At 32.2% G+C, this 12,420-nt stretch overlaps 2 protein-coding genes across 3 annotated transcripts; both read left to right on the forward strand.

Annotated features, from left to right (window-relative positions):
- Positions 3,207-6,990, forward strand: LOC105155676 (xyloglucan endotransglucosylase/hydrolase protein 24-like). 2 transcript variants are annotated; one of them, XM_011071595.2, is made up of 5 exons: positions 3,207-3,493; positions 3,648-3,709; positions 5,449-5,674; positions 5,948-6,141; positions 6,493-6,990. In XM_011071595.2, the coding sequence occupies exons 1-5, from the start codon at positions 3,374-3,376 to the stop codon at positions 6,890-6,892; spliced, it is 1,002 nt and encodes a 333-aa protein (XP_011069897.1). In that variant the 5' UTR covers positions 3,207-3,373; the 3' UTR covers positions 6,893-6,990. The 2 variants fall into 2 exon arrangements, with proteins under 2 accessions (XP_011069897.1, XP_011069898.1); XM_011071596.2 differs by having other exon boundaries at positions 5,452-5,674.
- Positions 10,498-12,114, forward strand: LOC105155891 (xyloglucan endotransglucosylase/hydrolase protein 22). Its single transcript, XM_011071875.2, has 3 exons — positions 10,498-10,913; positions 11,220-11,413; positions 11,497-12,114. Exons 1-3 carry the CDS (start codon positions 10,614-10,616, stop codon positions 11,906-11,908), a joined length of 906 nt encoding a protein of 301 aa, XP_011070177.1. The 5' UTR covers positions 10,498-10,613; the 3' UTR covers positions 11,909-12,114.

The following is a 12,420-nucleotide window of genomic DNA, read 5'->3' on the forward strand; positions in this document are numbered from 1 at the left end:
CTAAAGCGCAGGACCAAAAGTGAAATTTTGCCAAAATATTTTATAGTTGAGATTAATATATGTTCACAATCTGAAAAAAAATTATATATTTATAAATGTTAGTATTATATTGATGTAACTATCATCATATATTGTTAAACAACATGGGTTCATCGGGCCATCAAAATTCAGATCAAACCGTTAGATATGATCAAACTTATAGAAAAATACATTTGGTAAAGTTTTAGACTTATTGGATATACGGATGTCGAGATATTGTACTCACAACATAAAAGTAATCATTCAAGACAGTGTATCATTGAATCAGACCATGTGATTTTAAATTATACCATCTGATATGATCTAATGGATACAGTCTTATATAAATTTAAATTTGATATGAATTGAGTGTTCGGATATTAAGATATCATAATTATTAATGTTTAAACTTTTTTTATCTCATTATATATATAATAATATAACAATTAAAATAATTAAAATTGTTCAACCATTATTATTATTATTATTATTATTATTATTATTATTATTATTATTATTATTATTATTATCATTATATAGATTAATTCATAGGGATCACTAAATTTCGACATAACTTTATAAGTAATAAAATAGATTGCATAATGCATAATATGTATCTTGATATAAATACAAAACTCAAAAATTGATAAAAAAAAATCATAAGTGAATTACCTTTCAATTAAAAAAAGTACAACACAATACAAATATATATTAAAATATGACATAAAATTTATATGTGTCATATTAAATAATAATTTTAATTATAAAAATATTATAATTTACTAAGTTGTTGATTAAATTTATTTTTGTATAAAGATTAAATGTATAAATAAAAGAATCATAATTTATTATTATCCAACATAAAATGTATGAAATTGATTAATATTTATAATATATCATCAATTTTGAGTATAAAATTGATAAAGTATTGAATATAAAATTAAATATATAAATTTTTAAAAACAAAAAATAAATGCAAAAAGCTCGCGAACTGATGAACAGAGAGGATTGAGCTCAAACTCAAGTTGGCTTGACTCGAGCTCGAATGTTTTAATTGATAGTCTCGGAGTCATCGACTTAGAACGTTTTAGACCAACCCTTAGAAGTTGGTTTCATAGCTGTCATCCAATGCACAACCCAACAAATGTCATCCATTGGTTTAATAAAAAAATAAATAACTCTATTCAATTGGTCTGTGGGCATTTGTTGTGACGCTAAAATACCTTTCAACGTAAATAGTAAATACAACAAACACATGGTGCCACAAATGAATGCTTATTACATTTATCAAGATAATATTACATTCATAAAGATTGCTAAATGGTTCCCAAAATCGTCAATTGAATTGGTTTTTGATTACCATTTCTAACAATTTGTGTAACTATATTGACGCTTTTTTGGTACGTATGATTTTCAGAAAAATAAAAGTGGGTTATGCAAATGTTGATGCTTTTTGTAGGTATATGTCTGTTTATCAGAAGGTAAGAGTTTTTTTGTGTAAATAGATAATAAGCCAAGGGTGTAAATGTAATTATATATTCCTAATAATAATGGTAACAGTAATATAATACTATAAGAAATAATGTCTTTCGTATGAACACAAATTTCTTGTTAAATATTGAAATTCATCGCTAATTTACGTTAGAAACTAGCGATGGCAAACCCATCCCACATCTGCCCAGATCTAATTTTATTAGCTTTTTAATTTAATTTAGTTTTTACTTTTATTCTTCTTCACAATCATAAACCCCCTAATTATTTTTATTTTTGAAGAAATTAAAACCAATCGCTGTGGATTCGATCCTACCCACACTTCTACAAAAGTGTTCGTAAAAATTATTTTTTGTGGATTCGACACTCATCACCCGATATATCTCAAAATGTGCAGCAATTGAACTAGATTTTTACTCATCCTTGTGAAGCTCATTGGGCAGCTGCAGCTCATGTGGCCAAGTACCTTAAAGGGCATCCCTCTAAGGGTATTTTTTGCTTCCCATATAACAACTTGGAACTCAAAAGATATTGTGACACTGATTGGGCTTCTTACTCTAATTCAATGTGGTCTCTCACCACTTTTTGTATATTTCTTGGTGATGCTCTACTTTCGTGGAAAACTAAGAAACAAATGTTCATTGCCTGGTGCACAGCTGAAGCAGAGTATTGGAGTATGGCCGCTACTATTTGCAAATTGCGTTGGATCTCCTATATCCTCAAGGATCATGCTCTCCCCCTCCCTATTCTGTTTTGTGATAAAAATTTGCCCTTCACATCCTTGTTAACCCTATTTTCAATGAGAGGACTACACATATCGAATTGGACCGTTACCTTGTTCGAGAGGCTTATGACGAAGGTTTTATTGCTTCATCACATGTTCGGAGTTTAGATTTAGCTCGCTGATATGTTCACTAAATTCTTCCACTCAAAGTCTTTGGTTTAATGCTCTCCAAGTTGGGTCTGGTTTCCTTCAATCCAAACCCTCTTGCAGGGAGGTTGTTAAAGTTGACACTGATACTGCAACAGCTTCTCCTTGTGTCGCAGTCGTTCATGAAATTGCAGGTGCTGGTACTGATAATGATATGTTGGATAAAGGTTGAAAATGACAATTGCAGTAGTAGAAGTCGTGTTTTCCTTAAGCGTGTTTTTATGTATAGGCATTTTCTTTGTTGTCATGGTGAGTCATTTATGTAACTGTTGATTGGGACACATTATTAAGTTGGATGCTAGAGTTAGTTAGGTGAAATGGCTTCTCTTTTCCTTCATTTCCTATTCATCTTTCACTTGAGAAATCTCAACATTTTGACATAAACTTTACAATTCAAAATATTTGCTAGTAAAATTTTGGTGGTACTTTTCAAATCTTTTGCTAAGGCAAGCTACAAAGTTTTACAACATTAAAACTTCTTTATAATTATAATATAAAAATATTTCGTTTATAAAACCAACAAATTTACTCTAATTTCTTTAATGTGTGCATGTTAAATGAAATAGAAGATAGAACACGAGTGAAATAGAAAATGAAATGGGCCAACCATATATTATATTGATTAATCCTCTAAAAAGAAAAGCGGAAACACACAAAAGTCTTGGGGAAACTTTAGTAATAGAGACAGAGATAATGTACGTAATAAATTGGTAGGTGAAATTAATAAATAGCCGAAAGAGGAGAGGGTAAGGGTAGGCATGGCTTTGTCACTTGTGAATTTCTGGCCAACAACAAGTCAAACCAAAAGGCAATAGAGGTAGGGGTGATGAAATATTCATGAAAATGCATGCGCACACTATTATATTCATCATATATCTCATCATCACTCCTTATTACATGAACTAGTTAGTGTTATATACATATTCACGATCGATGACGAAACCAATGGTTGGGGCATTGAGATCGAGGATTAATCCCCAACAACCTCGTTCCCACAAGTTATTTCTTCCTTACTTGGGATTTATCATCTTTTCTGCCATCTTTGTCTTCAAGGTCCACTACCTACCCTTCTCTTCCTCCTTCTCTTTCCAACAGAAATTGTACTGAATAATTGTTTTGGTACTGTGTATATATGAACTCCCTCTCTCTCTCTCTCTCTCTCTCGCTCTCTCTCTCGCTCTCTCGCTCTGTGTCTGCTTTCTTGCAGGTGGATGTCATTATTTCTCAGACAATCTCTGTGGCTCGTCGGAATGTGGAAACCATAACAAGGTATGTGTGTCTATATATATATTGTGTGTGTGTAATTTGCACGTTAAAGTTTGTCTGTGTGTGTGTTTATCTGAAAGTTTAGTTACAGGAAGGTTGAAGATTAATATATATGTAATAACCATTGAAACAGAGAACTTAATTGGTACAATGTAGGATAAATATTGGTGGGGAAATGAAAGTTGGATGATCACTTGGTTCATTTTGCTTAGGCGCCATGGGGCAACTGTGTTTCTTCTTGAGGGCTGATTCTTTTTCTGAGTAAATATGTATTGTATATACTAAGATTATTTTATTTCATTAAGTTTAGCTAAATGTGTGAATTTCCCACGTTCTATACTTATGTTTATAAATTGAATTTTACGTATATATTGGAAAGAATCTATCCTTTTCGTTAATTATATCTTGGTTGTTCATTTAATTATGATCGTATTGTGTGCTTAAATTTAGCAAAATAATATATGAGATATCTGTTGAATTTTCTCACATTAGAAGAATTATAACATTTAACTACAATTAATTATTATGATTGATAACAAATAGTTGTAGCAAATAGTTATTAACCATGGCTATACAACGGGTTTTAACCATATTTTTTGCAAATGTGGCTAAATATTTTCACCATGGCTTTTAGTCGTGGCAAATAATTTTTTCATGATAGCAAAATTTTTGTATCGATTTTATTTAATAGTAGTTAATAATAATTATTTATCATGGTTTTTAGCCATAGACACTAATATTGTGGCCAATAGTTTTTTTTTTTATTTGTGTGATTAAGGCTTTTCTTCACTATCCGAATGTTATTTGTGAATTTACAATGGCAAGACCAAGAATTAATTATTAGAATGTATAACATTTAATCATGACTAATTGTCATGATTAATATTAATTATAGCAAATAATCATTAACCACAACCATACAAGGATTGTTGACCGTAATTTTTGTAAAAGTGGCTAAAACATTTTTCATTGCTAAAAGCTATGAATTTTTTTTTTTACCATGAGTTTTAACAGTGACAAATAACTTTTTTTTTAGCAAAAAAGTTAATTTTTTCATCAATTTTATATTATTTTTAATATTCTTTCATCATAATCATTAATTTTGTAGGGAATAATATTTTTTTTTAATGGCCTATTGAAGCCAAGAAACTACGGCAGAACCCTAAAATCTAGAAATTGAGCAAAATTGAGAAAGCAGCTAAAAATGGAAGACAAGACAATGGAAAGTGGGATGTAAACAACAAAAACCGATACTATCCAAAGTGAATAAAGGGGCCAAAGGATAAAACTCAGTATAAAATTACGCTTATCCCTATTCACGATCTTATCCAAGGGACCAAGAATTCAATCTTCCCAATTACATTATTGGGAATATATAAATAAATATTTGACTTACTTACAATTATATTTTTAATTTTTTAATTATATTTATTTGTCATTTTGATTTTATAATTTGTTAGGTTTGTAAATTGGTCGTCCACTTTTTTTAATTCTTTCATTTTAAAATAAATTTGATCAGAATTTCTAAAGTTGGCCAGAAAGTGATATCTGTCAATTATGTGCTGATGACTATAATTAATTCCAGGACTAATATGTTAAATGATTATAGTTGTTGGACTAAACTTGCAATTAAGCCTAAACAATTTCATTGAATCCAGAGTATTAATTATTACCTTAAACATATATTCATATTTTTAAGGATCTAAAACTACAATTGTTTTTTCTAATTTAATTTGAGACAGCAGGCCAACTGTAGTGATTGGAAATGGTACATTTCAGCGTCACTTTATCATCTCGTGGGGCGAAGACCGAGCCCGAATGCTGGAGGACGGCGAGCTTCTTACCCTTTCCCTCGACAGACTGTCTGGCTCAGGCTTCGAGTCTAAGAAAGAATTGTTGTTTGGTAAGATCGACATGCAAATCAAGCTCATCCCTGGAAACTCCGCAGGCACTGTCACAACTTATTATGTAAGATTTGTACACACTGCATTGACCCATATGTTTTTGAAAATTCTTATCCGAATTAGATTTGGCAGAATCAAACTAATCGCAGAACAAGCGTGACACACTGTTATGTGATCGGTCACTTTCGTTACCGCAAAAATGTATTGTACTTATCATATAATTAATCTAAATATGATCAGCTCCGATCTGAATTAAAATTTTGCTATGCTTGTTAATTAGTACAATCTTAAACTATTAATTACTTATATGTGAATGTTTGTAATAATGTGATCTCAGATGTCATCAGAAGGAGAGCACCGCGATGAGATAGACTTTGAGTTTCTTGGAAATTCAAGTGGTAATCCCTACACTCTCCACACAAATGTGTACACACAAGGCAAAGGTGATAGAGAACAGCAATTCTTCCTGTGGTTCGACCCGACACAAGATTTTCATACATATTCCATTCTCTGGAACCCCAAATGCATTATGTAAGGAAAATTTAAATTCTTTCCTCTTCAAACTACCCATTAATTATACTCTAGACGAAAAAAATATATATTAATCGATAGAAATTTTATTCTGTCAGTGTAATAATTTTATAGTTCTAATAGTGATAATAAGTGATAGATATATAGTAACGAGTTGGTGACAATAATAATAATTATGAGCATTGATTATTAATAGTGACAACTTACACAAATTTTCGTTACTAATAAGTTTTTGAAAATTAATTTTGACAACTTTAAAATTATCATGTAACAATGTTTTGTGAGTACTATTACCTTTTATTGCAGTGATACTCACGTTACGTTTTAACAATTTCTCTAGTTTTCTTTCAGGTTCTATGTCGACGACATACCCATACGGGTATTCAAGAACATGGAGAAATTAGGCGTTCCGTTCCCCAAAGATCAGCCGATGAGAATATATTCGAGTGTGTGGAATGCGGATGACTGGGCTACACAGGGTGGCCGGGTTAAAACTAATTGGTCATTAGGACCATTCACTGCATCGTACCGAAATTTCTCGGTAGATGGTTGCATTTGGTCGTACAGGACAAGAAGTTCGTCCTGCAATTCTACTGATTTTTCGACGAAACCTATGCTAAAAGTGGAGATGGACAGGAGAAACAGGGAGAGGTTGAAGAGGGTACGAAGGGAACACATGGTATATGATTACTGCAGGGATAAATGGAGGTTTCCTAAGGGCCCTGGTCCCGAATGCAGGGTTAATAATTAGACAGGGGGAATAGTGTTTCTGTCCAATTTATTTCTTGAATTTTTCAGGATTTTGTCCCCACTTCGACACTCTTATGATGTACATTAATTTTGTTGTGATGCGGAATTTGATTGTGTTAATAAGTTGTAATGGAGTGGAAGTGATAAAATTTTATAATTTGGTATTTGGATTAAAGTTTTTTTATTTGAGTAAAGAATTTGGATAAGATATCTCGAATTACTCTATAGATAAAGAATTTAAAAATTGTCAACATTCGAAAAAATATAATTTAAAAATAGAATTAAAAAATTTTGAATTCTTTAAATTTCTAATGATCCAAACAAGTTCAAAGAATATTAATCCAAATGCACTGTAAAGTAATCTGAGGGGTAGGGGGGGGGAGGGATATCAACCTTATGATTCAAAATAGATAACAATGATCTTATGTCAGTTTTGCAAGTATTTGAATGATAACATTTTACTTTACATAAAATATACAAAATATTAAAGTATACAAGCAATAATGTGATAAAATATTAAATAAAAAGGAAAGCATAGAAAGTTTAAAGATAATTTTTTTTTTTTAAAGAAACGTCTAGATAATGTTCGAAGCAGTGGAGTTTCGTAATAAACAGTGACTATTCACAATACAATCACGAGAGGTTAGATAATCCTTTTAAAAAGTTATTTGTCTTTATTATAGGTAGATCGTTTTCTAACTCATATCAATTAAATTCCAATTTCAAATTCACTCACACTACTACTTTTTTTTCGTATTTTTTTTAGAAAAGACATCAGAGTTGAAAAAATAGGAAAAAATCTTTATTTAATGCAAAAAAAAAATTATAAGAGATGTGCATTTTTAATATTTAAAAAAATATTGGCATAAATGGAATTATAAATGAAAACATCCTCCATGTTCCACCATATATATGCTGCACGGTATGCTTAATTCATTTATAATTATAATAGTGAAATAATTATGAAATTGTTTAGTTAAACTTTTTGTTGGTACATTTTTTTTTTAGGTAGTCATAGCATATATTCAGGACACATATGACTCATAATGCCCTCTGCATTATTAAGAATACATTGGACAACATGAAATAAATGTATATGTGGTGATGATATAGTATATTTCTTGACATATAGATCCTAATGTATTGATCCAATGATATGATGTTGTAGTTTATCTGGACAACATATGGTGGATGAGGGCCTAATATTCAACCATTGTCATTTTATGCCTTACGAACACCATGGCACATAAAATGCTCGTTGATTCACTGTGCAATCGTGGTAATGCATCACCTAGAATAGGTGCTTCAATAATTTAGCATGGTTCAAGACATTTCTCCAAACTCATTGGGAAGTGAACGAAGTTTACATTCACTCGATAGACGAGGAAGTCATGAACAAGATTGGGCATAGTTCTATTGGGATTATATTGTACAATGGATCGACGTGCAACCATTAATGGTGGTAAGGCCAGATTAAAATTGATTGTGATATTGTCCTGGATTATATAAACTGGTATCACCAAATCACTTGAATCCAAATATCACGCGAACTTAGAGCGACAAACAACCTCGGATATCGTTCAATAAACCCTAGTGACTAGCATTATTTGGCAAGCATTTTGGGTTTTTTTTGAAATGTATATAGTGAAATTAGTGCACGAGATATCTAATTTTTTGAGTTATGTTCGCGGACTGAACAACTTGGACAACTCATAATAGACAGTGACAATGTCACTATGAATTTTCAGTCATTGGCACAATTGAGGGCTATCCACCGTTGAGCCCAACAACAACTTACGAATTTTGTCCAAATATGGTATTCCATCGTCCATTCATGACCGACTATCACTTGTGATCCAACTAATGAGACAAGTCCATCTACCGTACACAATGAGGTATGTCCTTCTACTACCTTCAACATCCAACTGCTCCTTCTACTACAAAGAATGAGGAAGGTCCATCAACTACATACACTCCTCCAAACATGACAAGTCCGTTGAATTCTAACATGACATATTTGCCCTTTGTTGGAGATGACTACGCATACTTAATTTCTCCAAAACTGCGAAGACACTATAAAATTTCACCAATTCCATTTGAAGATAAATCCTAACACCAAAAATACTTTATGATTAAATGTTCAAATAAGATAAGTATTCATATTTTTTTTGTTTGGGTTAATTTTTTGTTTCGATTAGATCAGTTCAACTAGTTAACATAAAATCTCATACCTTAATTATAGGACATGTGGCTTGATTATATGAAAAATTCTAATTCAAACTCAGTTTGGTCGAACATGAATCAATTGTACGAAAAGTATAAAAAACTTTTCGTATATTGAGTGTGAAGTTAAAGAAAAGTGACTAATCACATGACAAATATATCATATTTACTTTGTGATTGATTTGATTCGACTAAACTATAATTACTCTTATAAATGCTATAACAATATATAGGGATGCTTTATCTAATTTTGTAGTGGTAATTAACACTTAGAATTTTAAGATAATCATGACCGCTACCAAGCATAGACCTCCACTTACACTGAAAAATATTATTATAAAACCCTATATAATCAAAGTGATAATACTTGGCGATGCAGTATTCGCTGTTGACTTCTGTGTGATGTCAAAATCTAGAACAATCGAACCCCCAACATAGGAACACTGGAAAGAAGCTACTAGAATTGGAGTTTACAAATGTTTAGATTTTGCATATAATAATTGGAAATTCTAACAGCCAATGGAAGTTGCTGGATTGTCCCACAAGAGGTAGTTGCCAATACTACCGTCCCAGAAAGAAACCGACCAGAGAGCATCAAAAGTGGTCTTTTAACTGCAACGCACTTCACCTACTAAAACCGTGTCAAATGTGGCACTTTCACCATCCATCTCATCATGTCCGAAAGCCATATTTCATGTCTGTAATGTCTAATTTAGTTTATGAAATTAAAGTTATATGATCTCTAATTTCATTAGTATGAGTTATTAATTTATTATAATAATAGTTATTGATTAATTATATATATATATTTGAAATTGATAATTAATGTATATTGTTGTTGATTGAGAAAATTCAGATGTAAAATTGTAATTCTATTCACAAAAACAATAAATAATAAATTGATATCCCAAATTTTTAAAAAGACCCGAAATGAAATTTCGAAGATAACGAAGTTGAAACTCCAAAAATTTAAATCCGAGTCTATCAAAATATGGATCTTTGTATATATACTTATAGTTGTTAATTACTAATTAATACTAATTAAAATTAATTACTGATTGTTATGCTTATTAATTATTCATATTAATGCAACAATTTATGTATCAATTTATTAAAAATAAAACAAATAAAAAGTTTGTCTAGCTGTAACTCACAACCTCACCAACTTCAACCTTCAATGAAGCTTCTATGGCCCTCCCACGGTTCTTAGTCTTTTTTTTTTATTTTCTATTTTTTTTTATCTAAATTAGATTAATCAAATCAATTACATAATAAATATATTATATTATAATTTCGATATGACCAAACTCAATCGCATTAAAATTTCCCGTTTGTACTTTGCAACCTCCCCGGCCCCTATAAATACACGTCCATGTCACCAACATTCTCCTCAAACCAAACGAAAAAGCAATCCTTTAAGTCAAAGAGCTGCTCCCATTGAATTGGTTCTCTTTCATTACATCAAACTCTGGGCCTGAATTCTTGTAATAACTCAAAGTATGGCTTCTTGCTTTTGTACAACAATCTCAAATGCTAAATTAGTTGTAGAATTCTTCATACTTCTTCTCCTCTTAGGTTCTTGCACTCTTTCTTTTGCTGGAAACCTCAACCAAGATTTTGATATTACATGGGGTGATGGCCGCGCCAAATTACTCGACAATGGCAAACTGCTGACGCTTTCCCTGGATAAGGCCTCTGGCTCCGGCATTCAGTCCAAGCATGAGTATTTATTCGGGAAGATCGATTTTCAGCTCAAGCTTGTTCCTGGAAACTCTGCCGGCACTGTTACTGCGTACTACGTAAGTCCCTTTAAAAATACACAAATTATTTGAATTTTATATTTGTATCTTTGGTAAAATACAAAATTTATTGTTATTACCATATCGTTTATGGACGATAACATCTATTTGTGTCTGCAGTATAAAAATATTAATAATCATCAATAACTACTGCATATAATATTTGTCACGTAATTGGTTGGATACTGCATTATCTAATTTATGTAAGTACTTTTTTTCGAGACCACGTGCTGCGTAGAGCTTGTAAAACAAACCTATATATTCCATGTCGTTCTCCTAAATTGAACGCTCACAATCACGGTGCAGTTATCTTCACAAGGTCCAATGCACGACGAGATAGATTTCGAATTCTTGGGCAACCTAAGCGGGGATCCCTACCTTGTCCACACAAACGTTTACACACAAGGCAAGGGAGACAGGGAGCAGCAGTTCTACTTATGGTTCGATCCCACCGCTGATTTCCACACATACTCCATTCTCTGGAATCCTCAGACCATCATGTAAGCTCCCTGCAGACACAGTCACTTTGTCGTAAATTCATCAAAATTCCTGTATAACATTAACCCGCTTGATCTGTTCACAGTTTCTACGTGGACGGGACGCCAATCAGAGTATTCAAGAATCTGGAATCCCGTGGCATTCCCTTCCCCAAAAATCAGGCAATGAGAGTTTACTCAAGTCTCTGGAATGCAGATGATTGGGCCACGAGAGGTGGGCTTGTGAAGACAGACTGGAGCCAGGCTCCATTCACAGTCTCGTTGAGGAACTTCAGGGCCAATGCCTGTGTCTGGAAATCGACGAAATCTTCTTGCAGTGCGAATAATAGTTCGTCGACGAAACCATGGTTGTCGGAGGAACTTGATGCAGCCAGTGCATCCAGGTTGAAATGGGTGCAAGAAAATTACATGGTTTATAACTACTGTGCTGATGCAAAGCGCTACCCTCAGGGGCTTCCTCCCGAATGTACTGTCAATAACACCACCAACAAGAACTAGAAGACAGTACACAAATAACAGATCATATGTATGTTTGTTCTATTGATTATGTTGATATGATGTAGTTGGTTTTTGTTTGTTTTGTTGTCGGAGATTAATGAATGATGCTTGAATGAGGATTATTGTTATTTTGTAGTGAAAGATGATTCAATTTTGCATTGTTGCAGTGAAGCATAAAAGTGAAAGGATTACACTTTGACCTCCTACTCTGAATGATTCTAATATTATGTGGTTTTGTTAAGAGTATATTAGAAATATCCTCTAATTATGTAAATTTGTTATAATTATAAATATTTTTTTTTATTTAAAAAATTATAAATATTTATTCAGAGTTAACGAATGTTTAACAAATACTTCCTTCCAACGGACTGTCACGAGGGATATTTGTTAGATGACATTGATGGACATAGCCTAAAAAAAAATGTTGGGCCCAAGTCAGGCACACAAACCCAGGAAAGAGGCAGCTCAAAATTGTTGCGTCTAGCCCAAAAAGGGGACCCGCTTCCTCAAGA

This window comes from Sesamum indicum, linkage group LG2 (assembly GCF_000512975.1).
Source record: "Sesamum indicum cultivar Zhongzhi No. 13 linkage group LG2, S_indicum_v1.0, whole genome shotgun sequence".
NCBI classification, from domain to species: Eukaryota; Viridiplantae; Streptophyta; class Magnoliopsida; order Lamiales; family Pedaliaceae; genus Sesamum; species Sesamum indicum.